The following is a 22,663-nucleotide window of genomic DNA, read 5'->3' as shown; positions in this document are numbered from 1 at the left end:
AGGAGCTGGTGAGTATCGGGTTGAAACCCACCGGCGTCTACAAGATCATCCGGCACAACCAAACCCGCATCCACCGTGACCAGCTGTACCTGGTCCATCTGGAACACGGCACCAGTACGATGAAGAGCCTTCAAACCATCAGCACCATCGGATGCACCGTCGTGGAGTGGGTCCGGTACAGGCCGAAGCAAAAAGACGTCACGCAGTGCATGAATTGTCTCCGCTTTGGCCACGGATCAAGGAACTGTGCCATGAACGCCCGCTGCTCCCGGTGTGGCGAAGATCACCATTTCGAGGCATGTCAACGAATCGAAGAAGCCGATCCGAAGTGCGCCAACTGTGGTGAAAACCACGCACCCACAGCGAAGACGTGCAAGGCGAGGTCCGAGTTCATCGAGATCCGGAACAGGGCCTCCAGCAAAAACCAAACCAGGAAGAAGTCAGTGGCCCCACCGCCGCTCAACGAGCGCCACTTTCCTGTTCTCGCTCGGTCTCGCCGCGAAATACCGGTGCTTCCCCCACTCCAACCACAGCAGCGGCTGGTAGCTGCTGCCGCCTCACCATCAGCTCCCCCAACGAACCCGTGGGTTTCCCCTCCCGGATTGCGACGGGATCAAGCCAGCTCCAACAGCAGTGACACCCTCCCCCCCCAGGATGGCTCTCCCCTCTACCAGCCGGAACAGCTGCTCCCAATCTTCCAAGACATGGCGGTCCGTCTGCGTGGCTGCAAAACGAGATACGACCAGATCTACACTCTGGGCATGCTGCTCATCCAGTATGGCTAGAATGGTTCTGGTTAACTGGAACGCTTGCTCTCTCAAGAGCAAAACCATCGAGCTGTGCAGCTTCCTGGAGGAAAAGGAGGCTGATGTGGCGTTCATAACAGAAACTCACCTCAAACCTGAAGTGAGCGCATATATCCCGAACTACCGCTTGGTGAGACTCGATCGGCCGAACTCCAGGGGGGGAGGTGTGGCCATTGCACTCAAGCAAAATATCAACTGTCGCCTGCTGCCGAACCTCCAGCTTCAGATCATCGAAGCCATCGGAGTGGAAGTTACCACCTCCGACGGAAACATCACCCTAATTGTTGCATACTGTCCCACTCAAGCCAATGCAACAAACGGGTCAGCGGCTGCACTCCGAAGGGACATCGCTAAGCTGACACGGCGGCAGGGACAGTTCATCATCGCTGGGGACCTGAATGCCAAACACCCAGCCTGGGGCAATTCCCGTACCAATTCAAATGGAACCATCTGGTGCGACGATGCCCAAGAGGGGCACTACACCATCCTAGGCCCGGACAGTCCAACCCGGCTGACTCGGTCTGGGGCCCATGCGACGCTGGACTTGTTCGTCACGAACGTGAATAACACCACGCAACCGATGGCATATCAGGAGCTCAGCTCGGACCACTTCCCGGTGGTGATTGAAGTTGGTTCCTCAGTGAATCGGCACATCATCTCCAGGCGTAACTACCACCAAGTGGACTGGGCCCGATTCCAGCAGACAGTCGACAGCAGCGTTGACTACAGGGAGTTCCCCGAGACCACTGAAGACGTCGACCGGCAGCTGCGAACGATCGAGGAAGCGGTCTCTCTAGCCAGGGAGCAACACGTACCTTCAGTCCAACAGGTGAGCAACACCCTAACGATCGATAGTATCACCAAAGATCTCATTCGTTTAAGAAACACCAAACGCAGGCAGTACCAACGCACTGGTCTGCCTGCGTTGAAAAGCGAAGTCAATCGCATATCAAAAATAATCAAGGCCAGAATGGTGGACCTCAGGAACGATGATTTTTCCAACAAGATCCGCTCTCTCCCAGATGGTGCTAGGCCATTCTGGAAGATGACCAAACTTTTGAAATCCAAACCCAGACCTATTCCACCGTTGATCCCATTAGACAACACCGACTCTAAGGATCGCTTGATAACCCCTGCGGAGAAGGCTGCTGAGATAGGTCGGCATTTCGTCAGCTCCCACAAACTAGGGCTAGACATTCCTAGCCCACACGAAGCTGCTGTTTCCGAACACGCAGCTAACCTACACCGATCTCCCAACGACTTCTCGGAGGAGTTGGAGATCACTGCTGACGAGTTGCTGGCCTATCTCAAAACATCCAAAAACATGAAGGCCCCAGGTTTCGACAACATCCTGAACTTGGAACTCAAGCAATTGAGTCTCCAGTTCTACCAACATCTGGCACTGATTTTCAATCAGTGCCTCCGACTTAGCTACTTCCCCTCGTCGTGGAAGTCAGCAAAAGTCATCCCCATTAGGAAACCTGGGAAGGATCCTTCCTCCCCCAAAAGCTATCGACCCATCAGCCTTCTCTCAGGGTTATCAAAGCTTTTTGAAAAAGCGATCAACAGACGGCTGCTTTCGGCAGCCGATCAAAACAACATCTTGCTCGAGGAACAGTTTGGCTTTCGACGCGGTCGTTCAACCGTGCACCAACTGACTCGAGTAACCAACATCCTCAGACGGAACAAGTCCCTTGCCAAATCCTCCGCCATGGCGTTGCTCGATGTTGAAAAAGCATTCGACAACGTCTGGCACGACGGCCTGGTGTACAAGCTGCACCGATACAATCTTCCCACCTATTTGGTGAAAATCATCAAAAATTATCTGTTTAACAGGACGTTCAGGGTTTCCCTCAATGGAGTCAACTCAGACCCTCACAACATCCCCGCAGGTGTTCCACAGGGCAGTATTTTAGGACCACTACTATACAACCTGTTCACCTCGGACATGCCTCAGCTCCCTGAAGGCGGCTCACTGTCACTGTTCGCTGACGACACATCAGTCGTCTATAGCGGCAGATTCACGAGAGCACTAACATCTCGACTCCAGAGAGGCCTGAACGTCTTGTCAGATTATTTGAACAGCTGGAAGATCTGTATCAACGCAGCGAAGACCCAGGTCATCCTCTTCCCCTATTCCAAATCCCCCAGACTTGTTCCGGCTGAGGATTGTAAAATCACCCTCGGTGGATCAACGGTGGAATGGTCTGATGCAGCCGACTACCTTGGGCTAACGTTAGACAGCAAGCTTCTCTTCAGACAGCAGGTTGACAAAACGGTCATCAAAAGCAACATCTTGCTAAAAGCACTTTATCCACTCATCAACCGGAAGTCAACTCTGTCTTTGAAGAACAAGCTTGCTGTTTACAAACAGGTCATTCTTCCAGTAATTGAATATGGCGTACCAATCTGGGAGAGTTGCGCTAAAACCCACCATCTGAGGCTCCAGAGGACCCAGAATAAGTTCCTCCGGATGATCCTCAACAGCCCTCCGAGAACGAGGACAACCGAGGTTCACCGTCTGGCCGAGATCAAAACATTAGAGGAGCGCTTTGGTGACTCGATCGGTAGATTTAGGGCTCGTTGCCACCAATCGGACCAGCAGGTCATCCGGGACCTCGTTCCCCCCTAGGTTATCAAATTTTATTGTAGTCTTGTAAATAGTAGCTAGGATAACAAATTTTCTTTTAAAAAACCACCAGAGCCCATACGGCCAATATTACAACTATGGTAAAACCGCAAAAAAAAAAAAAACAAAAACATCTATCAAAATCCAATTTTAAGACCAAAGCTGAAGGACCTATCGGTCAACCTCTTGACATGTAAACCAATTACCTTGTAAACCAAAAATTGCAAATAAACATGAATTTAATGAAATAATGAATGTGAAATCACCATCAGTACCGCTTACGTACGCTTCGTGAACGTTTGTTTCTCAAGTCCACTCAAACTCAACCACAAAATGTCTGGCCGCGGCAAAGGAGGCAAAGTTAAGGGAAAGGCAAAGTCCCGTTCCAACCGCGCTGGATTGCAGTTCCCAGTCGGTCGTATTCACCGTCTGCTCCGGAAGGGCAACTATGCCGAGCGTGTCGGTGCCGGCGCTCCAGTCTACTTGGCTGCCGTTATGGAATATCTGGCCGCTGAAGTGCTCGAATTGGCAGGAAACGCTGCCCGTGACAACAAGAAGACCAGAATCATTCCCCGTCATCTGCAGTTGGCCATCCGCAACGACGAAGAATTGAACAAGCTGCTGTCCGGTGTTACCATCGCCCAAGGTGGTGTTCTGCCCAACATTCAGGCTGTCTTGCTGCCGAAGAAAACCGAGAAGAAGGCATAAGTTACTACACTGCGTGCATCAAACCAAAAACCGTCCTTTTCAGGACGACAATATCCAGTCCACCGCTAGAGAGTTGTTGTTGAAATATTGCAGATTTATCTAATTTAGCCACAGAGAGGATCGATGAAGAGATATCGGCCATATTATGACCATTTCTGAATCAATTCCTAGATTCCGCGGGGGGAAACGTTTGGGCTTCTTAAATGTTCTGTTCGGGATACCTCGAACTTTCGATTTTTGGAGTTCAATTTGCCGAAACAGAAACATAAAACATTGAAACAGCCAGCCCTGCGTGAGCTGTTCCTGAAGAGAGAGGAGGGTAAACTGTTCATCCAGTTCCTGCCCCATTTTCTACTATCTACTGCTTGACAGTAGAAGAGTTGATGAAGCAGGTAGTATTTAAAAACTTATATTATTTATTCGAGGAAAGGCTATATCAGGAGCTCCTAATATTGAGGGAATCAATCAATTTCCAAACCCCACAATTATAACTATCATAGGGGTGTGATTCAAAGTAAACAAGCCAAAGATTACGTTTCAATCATACGGTCAAACTTTCAATGTTGGATGTTCGAGTTGTCTAGTTTGTAGCAACAAGGGGAGGCGAGCTGGGAAAGCTTCTGAATCCGGAAAAGAGCATAAGAAGAAGGGGAAACATACGGCCGGTACCAGAGAATGAAGTCCGCGCTGGAGATGCACATTCAAAAGTGTGTGCAAAGCGAAGCATGAAGGGACAACTCGAGTTGTCGGTTGGTTGACGTACCTCCCCTCATCAGTGTTGAGAGTATGATCGTTCGGTGGTCAAGGGGCTTTAGGAAGTAGTTCCCCCAGGGGAACAAACAGTTTTAGGTACACTGAAGGGAAAATTGCTCACACAACTCTTTTAGGGAATGCTCTAGTGGCCCTGAAAAGGGCCGTTTTGTTGAGAATGGCAACTATAATGCAGACCGAATTTAAGCGCGTTCTCCACGGATACGGCGAGCCAGCTGGATGTCCTTGGGCATAATGGTGACACGCTTGGCGTGGATGGCGCAAAGGTTGGTATCTTCGAAAAGACCGACCAGATAGGCCTCGCTCGCTTCCTGCAGGGCCATGACAGCCGAGCTCTGGAAGCGCAGATCGGTCTTGAAGTCCTGGGCGATCTCACGAACCAGACGCTGGAATGGCAGCTTGCGGATCAGCAGCTCAGTCGACTTTTGGTAGCGACGGATTTCACGCAGAGCAACGGTTCCTGGCCGATAACGGTGAGGCTTCTTGACACCTCCGGTGGCTGGGGCGCTCTTGCGAGCGGCTTTGGTAGCCAGCTGCTTGCGAGGAGCTTTTCCTCCAGTAGACTTACGAGCAGTCTGCTTGGTACGGGCCATTGTGTTAGATGATGATTAATTTGCTTTCAATCCAAACGGATCAGTTGAAACGCAGCGACAGAATGAGGGTCAAAAAACCAGGCAGTCCTCTTTTATATGCTCATATCGATGCAGGCAACCAATCGGAAGCCACGGAAGAATAGAACAAGCAAGAGAGGAAAGAAGAACTCAACCCTCGAGTGGGTATAAAAGTGGCCGCTAGTGTTTGGCGCAGCCATCAGTTCCAGTACTACCGTCGTCGAACACAGAACCAAATTCATCCAAAATGACCGGCCGTGGCAAGGGAGGCAAAGGACTCGGAAAAGGAGGCGCCAAGCGTCATCGCAAGGTTTTGCGTGATAACATCCAGGGTATCACCAAGCCCGCAATCCGTCGTCTGGCTCGTCGTGGAGGAGTCAAGCGTATCTCCGGACTTATCTACGAGGAAACTCGTGGTGTGTTGAAGGTGTTCCTGGAAAACGTCATCCGTGATGCCGTTACCTACACTGAACACGCCAAGCGTAAAACCGTTACCGCTATGGATGTTGTCTACGCTCTGAAGCGTCAGGGACGCACCCTGTACGGTTTCGGAGGTTAAATCGCATTCCAAAGTTTCGCTCTTCAAACGGCCCTTTTCAGGGCCACCAAACACACTCATCAAAGAGTTGATATGACAAATGTTCACACACACTAAAAGCAAGGGTAATCTAATGGGACAAGCACTACACGCTTTTGCAGTCCGGCGGTGGCGTGGCTTGGGGAGAAAATTCTCGTCTCCGATTGGAAGACACCATAAAATGCCAATATATATATCGTCCCCTTAATGCTACAACTAGATAACTCGAAAATCAAAATTTTGAGATGTGCAACTTTGAAAGTATGACCGTTTAACAAGGTGATGGTTAATCGCAGAGATTATGATTGAAAAATAATCTTTAACTTGTGTATTTTGAATCACACGCTTAAGACCTGTGGATATTTTGCAGATCTAATTAAGAAAAATGTTTTGACATATTGAAGTCAAAAATTTCGAATTTCGAGTTATCTAGTTGTAGCATCAAGGGGACGATATATATACATACATAGTCTAGTCTAGTCAGCACTGTCATTTCCCGGGGTGGCACACTACTGTTGTTACTTACTTGTTGTGCTTCGGTTTCGGTTCGAAAACAACAACCGCTATGATGCCACGCCGGTGAAATCCAGTGCGTGCATCTTTCCATACCAATCTCACGTGCATGCATCTCAACTCCGGACTTCAGTGTAAGGTACGGAACGCTCGTCGTACCACTCCCTATTTCACCCTCATCAAATTCCATTAGGATTGCGTTAGGAACTTCTTAGTTTGCCTCGCTCGGTTCCACAATGCGATGGACGAACAAATATTTCATCATGTTCCACACTGTGCCTTATGAGAAATGTCCCATAATGTCCCGCTCACTGGATGCGGTTTTAATCAATATTTACAAGCACTGGAATTGTGTTCGCGCACCCGAAACGAAACGAATCACCGAACCGGGAGAAAGACGGGAATTTGAGAAGGTCACCGGGAAAATCGTTTTGAACGAACATTTTCAAGCTTCGAAGCTTTCATTGAAATGCATTGAAAGTGGATGATGAAATGTCTACCGTAAAATGGGGTGTTTTCAAGCAACTTCTAGTATGTCAATAATTAAACAAAGGACAGCCCTACTACAGTAAGGACCCGATTTTGTCAGCCCCTCGATGAATTTCAAATTTCGACATGGTTACATGGACTTTTAAAGAGGGTACGTGGTAAAGCATGACGATACCAATTTTTTGACAAATCTAAAATTGGCTGACAAAATCGGGTCAGTACTGTATTCTCTCGTCGCGTGCCAAACACAATGCTGAGGATCCTATGACAGATTTCTGAGATAATCATGAAAATGTGTGATTTTTGACGTAACTGCAAAACAGGGTTGTAAAGGAATTTGACTTTCGCAAATGAAACCATATTATGCCAACAACAAAACATAATCTTTTTGATCAATAACTTTGATGCTTTCATTCATTTTCATAAGTTATGCTCAACCTTAATCAGATAATACATCAATATTATCGAACTTGGAACTCCTGCAAACGCAAACCGTTTTCTTTTAACTGCTAGATCTTTCATAGTTATTAATCTGGAAACTGTCAATACTTCGTAAAATTGTCTTGAATTGTTTTTGATACTTGAATGCAACAGGATCATAACCTATATACAGTTAACTCCCCCTCCGATATTGAAATTGGCTTGAATTGGTTTTGATACTTAAATGCAACAGGATCATAACCTATATATTTGCATTTGCTTCTTTGAATGATTGTTCTTCTTCGTCTTCGAAAATAGCCCCTATTTGTTTTGCTGGTCTGCTCGATAGGTAGACAGTTTGACAGTTCGATAGGTAGATTTGGTTTCACTCTTCGCGCAACTCGGGTGCCTCTGAGAAATAAAAAAAAAAAATTCCCATTTTTTCAGGGCTAGACATTTTAGTAATATTCAGTAACAAACAAAATAGTCCCCTTAACCTTTACAATGCAGTTTTACTTCACGGAACAAGCCTAAAGTATAATGGAATATATATCGGCATAAATCGAACGAGTTTTGTAACTTGGAAAAAGTAGAAAAGATAATCCCCTAACACCCCGCTAACTTTCAAAAAGAGACTTTTTCCATAAGAAATATTAAAAGGCGAAATCTAGATAACATTTTCAAAAGCTTTTGTCTGCGTTGTGATCTCAATTAAATATACTTATGTTCTGGGTTACCCACATATTTTTGTTAATATTGTTTCATTGTTTTGTAGTTGAATCTTTTTTGCCAATAAAATTCTTTCAAAAATGGTTTGAATCGTTTTCAATATCTAGACTCCACAATACCTAATATTAATAGATATCCCCGATCACATAATGCAGCTCACAATCCTCCGAACAAAGCAAGCATTTCAGATGACTGATATATCGACTTCCGACGTTTTTGTGACTTTTCAAACTTGATGGAGAAGTTCAATCCCTTAAAACCCCACGAGTCCTTAACACCCCATTTTACGGTACTAACTTCTTAAAAAGGTTTCACTTTTCTCAATAATTAGCAATGTAGTACAATGTTTGTTTGATTTTTTGAGCTTGGCTCTAACTTTTCGACTCAAGAGTTTGAAAGAAAAGTTTACTAGCCTAAAATAATCTTGCCGAAAGTTTTTGCACTCAAACATATTGGATACAAAAAAAAAAAAAAAATCCTAAGTTGTTGAATATCCATACCACAATAAATCCAGATTTCCTTGGGAACAGCATTTTAAGAGTTTCTAATCTCTCATTAGTTAACTAATCGATTACAAATTGAATAGGTAAGGTAGATGCTGCTACATGTGTGGGTTTGTTTTATTTTTTTAATTCACCCTAGATTTAATTACTTTAGAGAAACATCAATTTAATGAAACACTGATTTATTTTGGCATCTGGAGTTTTTGTCGGCCAAATTATCTGAAACTCGGCAGTAAGACGCACTTGAAGAGCATAATGTTGATAAATAGCAGTTAAGGCCTTCCTTAGTGTAGTGGTAAAGTCGGTCCCAACAAGCCATGTGAGCAAAATGGTCACATAAAAAATAAAGTGAGAAGCCGGCCAAGAAAAATGAGAAGAAGAAGAGGCATTCGCAAAACCCCATGTGCGAAATAAATCAAAAGAATGAGCACAAAAAATTTTGATAATGAAGACGCGTTCACTCCAACGGAAATGCTCCACGTGTAGTAACAGCGGCGGAAGTAATTTACCGGTTTCAATTTGAGTGTCAGGAGCTCAGGGCCAAATTTTCGAGCCGCAAATTTTTCTCGGTGCACGCAAGCAAATGGCGGCGGTGCTCACTCTCTTTCTCTCGTACCCAAACTGCGATGGGGATGTGAGGCGTTCGATTCGCCAATCACGCTTAAAATCAGTTACACGCAGTGGGGAAATTATTCCTCTGGAAGTTGGCGATCGAAGTCCCGTTATGTGCAGTTCAGAATCAATCGAAAGGCACGATGATGACTGATTCTGAATCTTGCTTCGGTACCTACGAAATTGTGCGGCAAGCACAAACTGTATTAATTTGCTCTCATCTTTGGAATAGTGGAACAGCATTGGATTACGAAAATCAAACATACTGAGCAAGGTCGACCCATTGGCCCCGAAAGATTGAGATTTTCAGAAGCCAATCCCTGGGCTTAGTATATTTTACTGCCAATTAATTTAATTTGCAACATCCACAAGAGTAATTTGATTATTCCGCAAGGAAAATAGTGGCAGTTCGCTCATACTGGATCAGCTGTCAAGATTACTTTGGTAATTAGCAGCAAACTGTACTTGACCGCTCTACTTGGGATGTCGATACTCAGCCTGCCCAGTAGGTCCGGTACGTACGGACCTGTGAACTAGACTATCGAAATGCATACATTTTGCATTTTGACATACGAACGCTTTATGTTTCGTTTTAGCATCAACTCACATCCAGGCGTCGGTAGGCGCGTGGTGTACGCACAGACCTAACGATCGCAAGGTCCTTGGTTCGATTCCAGGTTGCTGCGAGAAACATTTTTTGTTGCCAATGTTTGGCTTTCATAAGGCAAAGCTATGAATTTCAACCCGATTTATTGTGGCGAATTTTCATAAGTGCATCCAATGTATTTCGATAGTCCATTTGCCTGAGTGTATTGAAAACGCACGGGCCTATCGATCGCAAGGTCCTTGGTTCGATTCCAGGTTGCCGCGAAAACATGTTTTGGTTTCACAAGGCAACGCTACGAATCTCAACCCGATTTAAATAAGGCTCCCCCAAAACTACGCGACGTTTTACGGCGACAGCGACACGATTTCGTTGTCGTGTCGCTGCAAGCACTCTTCTATGGAACCATCTTGACTGACACGACGCGAATCGCTGCGAAATCGCGTCGCTGTGGCTTATCAAACAGTGCATCAGCGAAATCGCGACGTTTTTTTTTTTTTTTTTTTTTTTGTCGCTGTCGCCGTAAAAAGTCGCTTAGATCTGGGGGAGCCTTTAAGTCGACAGACGTCTTCAAATCCTTGAATCATTCGAGTGTATCAAAAGCTGTTCCTCTAGTGGAGGTTTGCTTTGGGTACGGATGCACCGCTACAGTGAGTGCCAGCCAGTGCTGCATGATTGGCCAATTTTATTGATTTGCGAAAGGGTTCGGGAAGAATTCGCCATTCAGTGGCAAAGTGCACGTAACTTTTCGGGGGGATTTATTTCCCTCTGTGAGAGGAATGGAATATCATTGACTGTGCAACTCTTTGTTCTAAACTTGGATGGTAGTCCTGAAAAGGACTGATTGGATGTTAGATACTGTTTTACAACAGTACGGTTGCTGTCCCAAATTTACTTCTTGGCAGCGGTCTTCTTCGCGGCAGCTTTCTTGGCTGGGGCAGCCTTCTTCGGTTTTGGGGTCTTGGGCTTCTTGGCGGCGGTCTTGGAAGGTTTGGTGGCCTTCTGCTTCGGAGCAGCAGCCTTCTTCACACCACCGGCCTTTTTGGCAGCCTTGGCACCAGCAGCTTTGGCTTTCTTGGCTGCAGCCGGCTTCTTGGCTTTCTTCTCGCCGGCTGGCTTCTTGGCCTTCTTCTCCCCAGCTGGTTTCTTGGTGGCCTTCTTCTTCTCTCCGGTAGCCTTCTTGGCCTTCTTCTCGCCGGCCTTCTTCGGTTTCTTCTCACTGGCGGCCTTCTTAGCTTCAGCCTTCAGCTTGAACGAACCGGAAGCGCCGGTGCCCTTGGTTTGGACGAACTTGCCCTTCTCGACGCCATTCTTCAAGGCCTTCTTGAGGAATGGGGCAAGCTTGGCGACATCGCATTTGTAGTTGGCGGCGATGTACTTCTTGATGGCCTGCAGGGACGATCCGTTGCGTTCCTTCAAGGTTTTGATGGCAGCAACAACCATGTCGTTGACTGGGGGGTGGGTCGACGGCTTCTTCGGCTTGCCCTGTCCCTTGGGGGCCCTTGGCTTCTTGGTCTTGGCTGGCGAGGCAGCCGGGGCTGCGGCAGCGGCTTCAGTGGCAACTTCAGACATCTCGATAGGTAGCTAGAGTAACACTCACACGATGGCGATAGTAAACGAATGAATGACGGAAATTCTGGCAACAGTGCGGTGTTCGATTTCGTCGTCTGTGTTAGGGATGCAGACATGGTCGTCCACTGGATGACTGTTCGCGAAATATTGTACATATTTTTGGTAACACCTTTTTAAAACGCATTTTTCCGGTAATCGCACTAAGTATTTGCCTGTCTAGTATGTCCGTTTGGTGAGTGCATGAGTCTCGCTAGCAGCCCGTCATCGCCACATCGGGCCGGTTTCGCGAGAAGCACCGCTGAGACATGTCTTTACAGCACCCGTGCGCCATATGGTGTGGCTTTGCTCGATAAAACAATCAATAGTAACTATTGAAACAATACCACCCTGCACGGCGGTGGTGAATTTGGCAACATGAATGGTTGCTCTTTGCGGTGACATGCGGGTATAGCCAGTATGCCGGTGTCTAATGGCCCCTAATGAGCCTCAAACAAAGTCATTCCCAGTGCCGACGAGCGATGTTACGCGTTTGGTTTTAGTAAACTTTGAACAATGTTAATTTGATGTTTTTCATCAAACATACCGAAAACTTGGGCTCGACTATGACGTCAGTCACACGAGTTTGTGCCATTTTGTCCGGAAAACAATGTCACCAAACACTAATCACCTTCCACCTGTGCACTGTTGGTTGGTCGAATGTGTGCAAATTGCTGGCATTTGCCTCAGCCATCGGCGGCAACTGCATTGGAAAAGGACAGTGCACGTGCTACTATGGATCTAGTTTATCTGAGAATGTTTTACTTCAAGAAGCAAGCAAGCAAAGCAAGCACCCTCCCTGCGGTGGAATCTGCAAATGAGCTAGTGCGAAATCTGCCCGAATAGGCATCGGTTTTGCTAGCTGCAGTTGCATCGAATGAACATTCCATACAATCTCTTCTGGCGGCAGTAGTACCGGACATGTCGCGCTGAATTCGCGACAAATTGTTCTCGGAAGTCCCTAACATGCCCCACGGCACGTGTTCCCGGTGTAGAAACTGCACCCTACACTCCCCCGATCGAGATATATTTTTGTGTACAGTGCCCTCAGGGGCTGTTCAACGTGTCTGTCCGTGCTAGTACTGAGCAACACCCGAGCCAGGAAGCCGAATGGCAACCACACAACGTGTCATGTCACCATCATTCGCAAATTTCATAACGCCAACAATGACCATTTGCAAACGCGCCCACCACCCATTGTTTCGTTTGACCCGTTACATCTCGAAGACACACCACCCACCCATGAGCTATGTGAATGGGCCCCATCAATGGGAACTGATTGATGGCATTATCGAGCTTATCCGATCGATAACATTTGCATCAACTCGTCCCCTTAATGCTACAACTAGATAACTCGAAAATCAAAATTTTTGAGATGTGCAACTTTGAAAGTATGACCGTTTAACAAGGTGATGGTTAATCGCAGAGATTATGATTGAAAAATAATCTTTAACTTGTGTATTTTGAATCACACGCTTAAGACCTGTGGATATTTTGCAGATCTAATTAAGAAAAATGTTTTGACATATTGAAGTCAAAAATTTCAAATTTCGAGTTATCTAGTTGTAGCATCAAGGGGACGAACTGTTGTTCGATAAACGTTATTATGATAGCCTGAACTGCTGGGATGCTCTTACGAGATCGTTTGTAATGGGACGCTAGAAAACATAATGAGCTTCTTTCCAATACGTTGAGAAGAAGAACGAACCAAACTTGTCATCATGCCTGCCTAGCTAGCTAGTCCTATGATGTCAAAATTGTCTAAACTACTAACATGCAGCACAACCGATAGCAAAAATGAAGTTGTTAAGGTGCAACATGGCAATCAGCATAAATATTGAACTTTAAACGTTCTGCTAGTGAATGAAGTGTGGTTAAGGTACAACATGGCTGGCACAACATTTTTTTTTGCAATCAGCAGAAATGTTGAACGTACGAAGTGGATCTTCTTGCTTTAAATTCAAACTGATCGAAAAACCTAGATCTAGGGTTTTTTTTGTGAACAGATTTTTCCCTATACTGCTTAACAATTAAATTCCTATTATTTATTACGCAGCTGAATGGGGATCCAAATCTCTGCAACTGTAATCGTTATAATTAATCAATACTGAAACTGATAACATCGAATAAATAAAATGAATTGAATAAATTCAAACTGATAAGAGAGGGGGGTGTTGTCACGTATGAAGTCACCGCCGTGACACTACCTCAGTCGGTTCAATAGTGTGATAAAACAGTCTAGTGTCAGATTTTCAAAATCAACTCTTTTTCGGGATTGAAATAGTGGCCCTGAAAAGGGCCTTTTGGTTTGGTGTGATTGAACGCAGTGTCGGTCGTCATTTACTTGGAGCTGGTGTACTTGGTGACGGCCTTGGTGCCTTCCGAAACGGCGTGCTTGGCCAACTCTCCCGGGAGCAGAAGCCGGACGGCGGTTTGGATTTCGCGGGATGTGATCGTCGAACGCTTGTTGTAGTGGGCCAGGCGGGAGGCTTCGGCGGCAATACGCTCAAAGATGTCGTTGACGAAGCTGTTCATGATGCTCATGGCTTTCGACGAAACGCCAGTGTCGGGGTGAACTTGCTTCAACACCTTGTAGATGTAGATGGCGTAGCTTTCCTTCCTGCGCTGCTTCTTCTTCTTCTTATCGCCCTTGACAATGTTCTTCTGGGCCTTGCCGGATTTCTTCGCGGCCTTTCCGCTGGTTTTCGGTGCCATCGTGCTGCTAACGTTGTTTTAGATTCCAAACGAAAACTGAAACTGATGCCCGACCGAACCAGTCGGTTCTCTTTTATACCCGTAGAATGGTGAGCGCTGTTCCGCCCCTTCGCTTCGTTTGCTACTTCATCCATTTCGTTCGCACCATCCTAGTATGAGTGCAGCGCAGGGCTACGCATGTATAAAAGATACCCTCATCCGGTGAAATCACCATCATTCGTTCGTTACCTAGCGACACGTGCGGACGTGTTTTACGCTCAGTTCTCGGAAAGTGAAAAGTCGTTCGATTTGGCGTGTGCATTATCATCCCCCGTCATGGGTGACACAGCGGCAGGTGCAGCCGCTATCGCTTGCTCGAAAAAGCGCTCCGCGAGCGGCAACGAGCAAGACGGCAACGCTGCGAAGAGGATTCTCTCGCAGAACCAGTTCCATGGGCTGGTAGACAACGACGCTGGTGATTTGCCGGCAAAGACGAGGAAAAACCGGAAGGCGAAGCCACCGCGGCTGGACGATCTGAAAACAATCGAGCGGAAGGAGAAGTGCCCGCCGATCTTCGTGTACAACGACCCGGCCGATCTACGCCCGGATCTGCGAAAGCTCATCTCGCAAGGGCTAAAGTGCACCTTTCGCCTGTGCGGTTTCGGTGTGAAGCTGATGACCGAAGGTAAACCCCACTACGACGCGGTGGTGCATTACCTCAACGAGAAGCGCTTCCAGTACTTCACCCACGATGCCCCTGGAACCAAACCACTGAAGGTGGTGCTCCATGGGCTTGACGACATGCCAGAATCGGAGCTTATGGAGGAGCTGGTGAGTATCGGGTTGAAACCCACCGGCGTCTACAAGATCATCCGGCACAACCAAACCCGCATCCACCGTGACCAGCTGTACCTGGTCCATCTGGAACACGGCACCAGTACGATGAAGAGCCTTCAAACCATCAGCACCATCGGATGCACCGTCGTGGAGTGGGTCCGGTACAGGCCGAAGCAAAAAGACGTCACGCAGTGCATGAATTGTCTCCGCTTTGGCCACGGATCAAGGAACTGTGCCATGAACGCCCGCTGCTCCCGGTGTGGCGAAGATCACCATTTCGAGGCATGTCAACGAATCGAAGAAGCCGATCCGAAGTGCGCCAACTGTGGTGAAAACCACGCACCCACAGCGAAGACGTGCAAGGCGAGGTCCGAGTTCATCGAGATCCGGAACAGGGCCTCCAGCAAAAACCAAACCAGGAAGAAGTCAGTGGCCCCACCGCCGCTCAACGAGCGCCACTTTCCTGTTCTCGCTCGGTCTCGCCGCGAAATACCGGTGCTTCCCCCACTCCAACCACAGCAGCGGCTGGTAGCTGCTGCCGCCTCACCATCAGCTCCCCCAACGAACCCGTGGGTTTCCCCTCCCGGATTGCGACGGGATCAAGCCAGCTCCAACAGCAGTGACACCCTCCCCCCCCAGGATGGCTCTCCCCTCTACCAGCCGGAACAGCTGCTCCCAATCTTCCAAGACATGGCGGTCCGTCTGCGTGGCTGCAAAACGAGATACGACCAGATCTACACTCTGGGCATGCTGCTCATCCAGTATGGCTAGAATGGTTCTGGTTAACTGGAACGCTTGCTCTCTCAAGAGCAAAACCATCGAGCTGTGCAGCTTCCTGGAGGAAAAGGAGGCTGATGTGGCGTTCATAACAGAAACTCACCTCAAACCTGAAGTGAGCGCATATATCCCGAACTACCGCTTGGTGAGACTCGATCGGCCGAACTCCAGGGGGGGAGGTGTGGCCATTGCACTCAAGCAAAATATCAACTGTCGCCTGCTGCCGAACCTCCAGCTTCAGATCATCGAAGCCATCGGAGTGGAAGTTACCACCTCCGACGGAAACATCACCCTAATTGTTGCATACTGTCCCACTCAAGCCAATGCAACAAACGGGTCAGCGGCTGCACTCCGAAGGGACATCGCTAAGCTGACACGGCGGCAGGGACAGTTCATCATCGCTGGGGACCTGAATGCCAAACACCCAGCCTGGGGCAATTCCCGTACCAATTCAAATGGAACCATCTGGTGCGACGATGCCCAAGAGGGGCACTACACCATCCTAGGCCCGGACAGTCCAACCCGGCTGACTCGGTCTGGGGCCCATGCGACGCTGGACTTGTTCGTCACGAACGTGAATAACACCACGCAACCGATGGCATATCAGGAGCTCAGCTCGGACCACTTCCCGGTGGTGATTGAAGTTGGTTCCTCAGTGAATCGGCACATCATCTCCAGGCGTAACTACCACCAAGTGGACTGGGCCCGATTCCAGCAGACAGTCGACAGCAGCGTTGACTACAGGGAGTTCCCCGAGACCACTGAAGACGTCGACCGGCAGCTGCGAACGATCGAGGAAGCGGTCTCTCTAGCCAGGGAGCAACACGTACCTTCAGTCCAACAGGTGAGCAACACCCTAACGATCGATAGTATCACCAAAGATCTCATTCGTTTAAGAAACACCAAACGCAGGCAGTACCAACGCACTGGTCTGCCTGCGTTGAAAAGCGAAGTCAATCGCATATCAAAAATAATCAAGGCCAGAATGGTGGACCTCAGGAACGATGATTTTTCCAACAAGATCCGCTCTCTCCCAGATGGTGCTAGGCCATTCTGGAAGATGACCAAACTTTTGAAATCCAAACCCAGACCTATTCCACCGTTGATCCCATTAGACAACACCGACTCTAAGGATCGCTTGATAACCCCTGCGGAGAAGGCTGCTGAGATAGGTCGGCATTTCGTCAGCTCCCACAAACTAGGGCTAGACATTCCTAGCCCACACGAAGCTGCTGTTTCCGAACACGCAGCTAACCTACACCGATCTCCCAACGACTTCTCGGAGGAGTTGGAGATCACTGCTGACGAGTTGCTGGCCTATCTCAAAACATCCAAAAACATGAAGGCCCCAGGTTTCGACAACATCCTGAACTTGGAACTCAAGCAATTGAGTCTCCAGTTCTACCAACATCTGGCACTGATTTTCAATCAGTGCCTCCGACTTAGCTACTTCCCCTCGTCGTGGAAGTCAGCAAAAGTCATCCCCATTAGGAAACCTGGGAAGGATCCTTCCTCCCCCAAAAGCTATCGACCCATCAGCCTTCTCTCAGGGTTATCAAAGCTTTTTGAAAAAGCGATCAACAGACGGCTGCTTTCGGCAGCCGATCAAAACAACATCTTGCTCGAGGAACAGTTTGGCTTTCGACGCGGTCGTTCAACCGTGCACCAACTGACTCGAGTAACCAACATCCTCAGACGGAACAAGTCCCTTGCCAAATCCTCCGCCATGGCGTTGCTCGATGTTGAAAAAGCATTCGACAACGTCTGGCACGACGGCCTGGTGTACAAGCTGCACCGATACAATCTTCCCACCTATTTGGTGAAAATCATCAAAAATTATATGTTTAACAGGACGTTCAGGGTTTCCCTCAATGGAGTCAACTCAGACCCCCACAACATCCCCGCAGGTGTTCCACAGGGCAGTATTTTAGGACCACTACTATACAACCTGTTCACCTCGGACATGCCTCAGCTCCCTGAAGGCGGCTCACTGTCACTGTTCGCTGACGACACATCAGTCGTCTATAGCGGCAGATTCACGAGAGCACTAACATCTCGACTCCAGAGAGGCCTGAACGTCTTGTCAGATTATTTGAACAGCTGGAAGATCTGTATCAACGCAGCGAAGACCCAGGTCATCCTCTTCCCCTATTCCAAATCCCCCAGACTTGTTCCGGCTGAGGATTGTAAAATCACCCTCGGTGGATCAACGGTGGAATGGTCTGATGCAGCCGACTACCTTGGGCTAACGTTAGACAGCAAGCTTCTCTTCAGACAGCAGGTTGACAAAACGGTCATCAAAAGCAACATCTTGCTAAAAGCACTTTATCCACTCATCAACCGGAAGTCAACTCTGTCTTTGAAGAACAAGCTTGCTGTTTACAAACAGGTCATTCTTCCAGTAATTGAATATGGCGTTCCAATCTGGGAGAGTTGCGCTAAAACCCACCATCTGAGGCTCCAGAGGACCCAGAATAAGTTCCTCCGGATGATCCTCAACAGCCCTCCGAGAACGAGGACAACCGAGGTTCACCGTCTGGCCGAGATCAAAACATTAGAGGAGCGCTTTGGTGACTCGATCGGTAGATTTAGGGCTCGTTGCCACCAATCGGACCAGCAGGTCATCCGGGACCTCGTTCCCCCCTAGGTTATCAAATTTTATTGTAGTCTTGTAAATAGTAGCTAGGATAACAAATTTTCTTTTAAAAACCACCAGAGCCCATACGGCCAATATTACAACTATGGTAAAACCGCAAAAAAAAAAAAAACAAAAACATCTATCAAAATCCAATTTTAAGACCAAAGCTGAAGGACCTATCGGTCAACCTCTTGACATGTAAACCAATTACCTTGTAAACCAAAAATTGCAAATAAACATGAATTTAATGAATAATGAAGTGAAATCACCACCAGTACCGCTTACGTACGCTTCGTGAACGTTTGTTTCTCAAGTCCACTCAAACTCAACCACAAAATGTCTGGCCGCGGCAAAGGAGGCAAAGTTAAGGGAAAGGCAAAGTCCCGTTCCAACCGCGCTGGATTGCAGTTCCCAGTCGGTCGTATTCACCGTCTGCTCCGGAAGGGCAACTATGCCGAGCGTGTCGGTGCCGGCGCTCCAGTCTACTTGGCTGCCGTTATGGAATATCTGGCCGCTGAAGTGCTCGAATTGGCAGGAAACGCTGCCCGTGACAACAAGAAGACCAGAATCATTCCCCGTCATCTGCAGTTGGCCATCCGCAACGACGAAGAATTGAACAAGCTGCTGTCCGGTGTTACCATCGCCCAAGGTGGTGTTCTGCCCAACATTCAGGCTGTCTTGCTGCCGAAGAAAACCGAAAAGAAGGCATAAGTTACACTGCGTGCATCAAACCAAAAACCGTCCTTTTCAGGACGACAATATCCAGTCCACCGCTAGAGAGTTGTTGTTGAAATATTGCAGATTTATCTAATTTAGCCACAGAGAGGATCGATGAAGAGATATCGGCCATATTATGACCATTTCTGAATCAATTCCTAGATTCCGCGGGGGGAAACGTTTGGGCTTCTTAAATGTTCTGTTCGGGATACCTCGAACTTTCGATTTTTGGAGTTCAATTTGCCGAAACAGAAACATAAAACATTGAAACAGCCAGCCCTGCGTGAGCTGTTCCTGAAGAGAGAGGAGGGTAAACTGTTCATCCAGTTCCTGCCCCATTTTCTACTATCTACTGCTTGACAATAGAAGAGTTGATGAAGCAGGTAGTATTTAAAAAACTTATATTATTTATTCGAGGAAAGGCTATATCAGGAGCTCCTAATATTAAAGGAATCAATCAATTTCCAAACCCCACATTTATCACAATTATCAATTATAACTATCATAGGGGTGTGTTTCAAAGTAAACAAGCCAAAGATTACGTTTCAATCATACGGTCAAACTTTCAATGTTGGATGTTCGAGTTGTCTAGTTTGTAGCAACAAGGGGAGGCGAGCTGGGAAAGCTTCTGAATCCGGAAAAGAGCATAAGAAGAAGGGGAAACATACGGCCGGTACCAGAGAATGAAGTCCGCGCTGGAGATGCACATTCAAAAGTGTGTGCAAAGCGAAGCATGAAGGGACAACTCGAGTTGTCGGTTGGTTGACGTACCTCCCTCATCAGTGTTGAGAGTATGATCGTTCGGTGGTAGGAGGAAGGTCAAGGGGCTTTAGGAAGTAATCGTTCCCCCAGGGGAACAAACAGTTTTAGGTACACTGAAGGGAAAATTGCTCACACAACTCTTTTAGGGAATGCTCTAGTGGCCCTGAAAAGGGCCGTTTTGTTGAGAATGGCAACTATAATGCAGACCGAATTTAAGCGCGTTCTCCACGGATACGGCGAGCCAGCTGGATGTCCTTGGGCATAATGGTGACACGCTTGGCGTGGATGGCGCAAAGGTTGGTATCTTCGAAAAGACCGACCAGATAGGCCTCGCTCGCTTCCTGCAGGGCCATGACAGCCGAGCTCTGGAAGCGCAGATCGGTCTTGAAGTCCTGGGCGATCTCACGAACCAGACGCTGGAATGGCAGCTTGCGGATCAGCAGCTCAGTCGACTTTTGGTAGCGACGGATTTCACGCAGAGCAACGGTTCCTGGCCGATAACGGTGAGGCTTCTTGACACCTCCGGTGGCTGGGGCGCTCTTGCGAGCGGCTTTGGTAGCCAGCTGCTTGCGAGGAGCTTTTCCTCCAGTAGACTTACGAGCAGTCTGCTTGGTACGGGCCATTGTGTTAGATGATGATTAATTTGCTTTCAATCCAAACGGATCAGTTGAAACGCAGCGACAGAATGAGGGTCAAAAAACCAGGCAGTCCTCTTTTATATGCTCATATCGACGCAGGCAACCAATCGGAAGCCACGGAAGAATAGAAAAAGCAAGAGAGGAAAGAAGAACTCAACCCTCGAGTGGGTATAAAAGTGGCCGCTAGTGTTTGGCGCAGCCATCAGTTCCAGTACTACCGTCGTCGAACACAGAACCAAATTCATCCAAAATGACCGGCCGTGGCAAGGGAGGCAAAGGACTCGGAAAAGGAGGCGCCAAGCGTCATCGCAAGGTTTTGCGTGATAACATCCAGGGTATCACCAAGCCCGCAATCCGTCGTCTGGCTCGTCGTGGAGGAGTCAAGCGTATCTCCGGACTTATCTACGAGGAAACTCGTGGTGTGTTGAAGGTGTTCCTGGAAAACGTCATCCGTGATGCCGTTACCTACACTGAACACGCCAAGCGTAAAACCGTTACCGCTATGGATGTTGTCTACGCTCTGAAGCGTCAGGGACGCACCCTGTACGGTTTCGGAGGTTAAATCGCATTCCAAAGTTTCGCTCTTCAAACGGCCCTTTTCAGGGCCACCAAACACACTCATCAAGGAGTTGATATGACAAATGTTCACACACTAAAAGCAAGGGTAATCTAATGGGACAAGCACTACACGCTTTTGCAGTCCGGCGGTGGCGTGGCTTGGGGAGAAAATTCTCGTCTCCGATTGGAAGACACCATAAAATGCCAATATATATACATACATAGTCTAGTCTAGTCAGCACTGTCATTTCCCGGGGTGGCACTACTGTTGTTACTTACTTGTTGTACTTCGGTCGGTTCGAAAACAACAACCGCTATGATGCCACGCCGGTGAAATCCAGTGCGTGCATCTTTCCATACCAATCTCACGTGCATGCATCTCAACTCCGGACTTCAGTGTCAGGTACGGAACGCTCGTCGTACCACTCCCTATTTCACCCTCATCAAATTCCATTAGGATTGCGTTAGGAACTTCTTAGTTTGCCTCGCTCGGTTCCACAATGCGATGGACGAACAAATATTTCATCATGTTCCACACTGTACCTTATGAGAAATGTCCCATAATGTCCCGCTCACTGGATGCGGTTGCAATCAATATTTACAAGCACTGGAATTGTGTTCGCGCACCCGAAACGAAACGAAGGGAAAACGAATCACCGAACCGGGAGAAAGACGGGAATTTGAATCCACCGACGGGAAAAACCGGGAATTTGAGAAGGTCACCGGGAAAATCGTTTTGAACGAACATTTTCAAGCTTCGAATCTACAAACCCCACAACAAGCATTTATGACTTTGAACAAATCAGTTTCATTGAAATGTATTGAAAGTGGATGATGAAATGTCTACCGTAAAATGGGGTGTTTTCAAGCAACTTCTAGTATGTCAATAATTAAACAAAGGACAGCCCTACTACAGTAAGGACCCGATTTTGTCAGCCCCTCGATGAATTTTAGGCTGACCAAATCGGGTCATTTTATTTTGTTCCCGTTTTTCAAATTTCGACATGGTTACATGGACTTTTAAAGAGGGTACGTGGTAAAACATGACGATACCAATTTTTTGACAAATCTGAAATTGGCTGACAAAATCGGGTCAGTACTGGATTCTCTCGTCGCGTGCCAAACACAATTATGAGGATCCTATGGCAGATTTCTGAGATAATCATGAAAATGTGTGATTTTTGACGTAACTGCAAAACAGGGTTGTAAAGGAATTTGACTTTCGCAAATGGAACCATATTTTGCCAACAACAAAACATAATCTTTTTGATCAATAACTTTGATGCTTTCATTCATTTTCATAAGTTATGCTCAACCTCAATCAGATAATACATCAATATTATCGAACTTGGAACTCCTGCAAACGCAAACCGTTTTCTTTTAACTGCTAAATCTTTCATAGTTATTAATCTGGAAGCTGTCAATACTTCGTAAAATTGTCTTGAATTGTTTTTGATACTTA

At 47.4% G+C, this 22,663-nt stretch overlaps 6 protein-coding genes across 6 annotated transcripts; 4 read left to right on the top strand and 2 right to left on the bottom strand.

The window, feature by feature from the left end:
• Positions 1-3,768: 3,768 nt before the first annotated feature.
• LOC110678237 (histone H2A) lies at positions 3,769-4,143 on the top strand. The gene has a single exon (XM_021850856.1). The coding sequence runs from the start codon at positions 3,769-3,771 to the stop codon at positions 4,141-4,143; it is 375 nt and encodes a 124-aa protein (XP_021706548.1).
• A 1,629-nt stretch (positions 4,144-5,772) lies between these two features.
• LOC110678236 (histone H4) lies at positions 5,773-6,084 on the top strand. The gene has a single exon (XM_021850855.1). The coding sequence runs from the start codon at positions 5,773-5,775 to the stop codon at positions 6,082-6,084; it is 312 nt and encodes a 103-aa protein (XP_021706547.1).
• Positions 6,085-10,863: 4,779 nt separating this feature from the next.
• Positions 10,864-11,544, bottom strand: LOC110678235 (histone H1-like). The gene has a single exon (XM_021850854.1). It carries the CDS (start codon positions 11,542-11,544, stop codon positions 10,864-10,866), a length of 681 nt encoding a protein of 226 aa, XP_021706546.1.
• Positions 11,545-13,868: 2,324 nt separating this feature from the next.
• On the bottom strand, positions 13,869-14,396 carry LOC110678294 (histone H2B). The gene has a single exon (XM_021850953.1). The coding sequence runs from the start codon at positions 14,293-14,295 to the stop codon at positions 13,921-13,923; it is 375 nt and encodes a 124-aa protein (XP_021706645.1). The 5' UTR covers positions 14,296-14,396; the 3' UTR covers positions 13,869-13,920.
• A 4,405-nt stretch (positions 14,397-18,801) lies between these two features.
• LOC110678295 (histone H2A) lies at positions 18,802-19,285 on the top strand. The gene has a single exon (XM_021850954.1). It carries the CDS (start codon positions 18,863-18,865, stop codon positions 19,235-19,237), a length of 375 nt encoding a protein of 124 aa, XP_021706646.1. The 5' UTR covers positions 18,802-18,862; the 3' UTR covers positions 19,238-19,285.
• A 1,494-nt stretch (positions 19,286-20,779) lies between these two features.
• LOC110678296 (histone H4) lies at positions 20,780-21,246 on the top strand. The gene has a single exon (XM_021850956.1). It carries the CDS (start codon positions 20,894-20,896, stop codon positions 21,203-21,205), a length of 312 nt encoding a protein of 103 aa, XP_021706648.1. The 5' UTR covers positions 20,780-20,893; the 3' UTR covers positions 21,206-21,246.
• The last annotated feature ends 1,417 nt before the right edge of the window (positions 21,247-22,663 follow it).

Source organism: Aedes aegypti, chromosome 3, assembly GCF_002204515.2.
Source record: "Aedes aegypti strain LVP_AGWG chromosome 3, AaegL5.0 Primary Assembly, whole genome shotgun sequence".
In the NCBI taxonomy this organism is placed as follows: domain Eukaryota; kingdom Metazoa; phylum Arthropoda; class Insecta; order Diptera; family Culicidae; genus Aedes; species Aedes aegypti.
This window is presented reverse-complemented; position numbering and strand designations above follow the sequence as displayed.

Bases quoted from the DNA above. Each gene is read 5' to 3' on its own strand.
- LOC110678237 (XM_021850856.1), top strand. From the start codon at position 3,769: ATGTCTGGCCGCGGCAAAGGAGGCAAAGTTAAGGGAAAGGCAAAGTCC.
- LOC110678236 (XM_021850855.1), top strand. From the start codon at position 5,773: ATGACCGGCCGTGGCAAGGGAGGCAAAGGACTCGGAAAAGGAGGCGCC.
- LOC110678235 (XM_021850854.1), bottom strand. From the start codon at position 11,544: ATGTCTGAAGTTGCCACTGAAGCCGCTGCCGCAGCCCCGGCTGCCTCG.
- LOC110678294 (XM_021850953.1), bottom strand. From the start codon at position 14,295: ATGGCACCGAAAACCAGCGGAAAGGCCGCGAAGAAATCCGGCAAGGCC.
- LOC110678295 (XM_021850954.1), top strand. From the start codon at position 18,863: ATGTCTGGCCGCGGCAAAGGAGGCAAAGTTAAGGGAAAGGCAAAGTCC.
- LOC110678296 (XM_021850956.1), top strand. From the start codon at position 20,894: ATGACCGGCCGTGGCAAGGGAGGCAAAGGACTCGGAAAAGGAGGCGCC.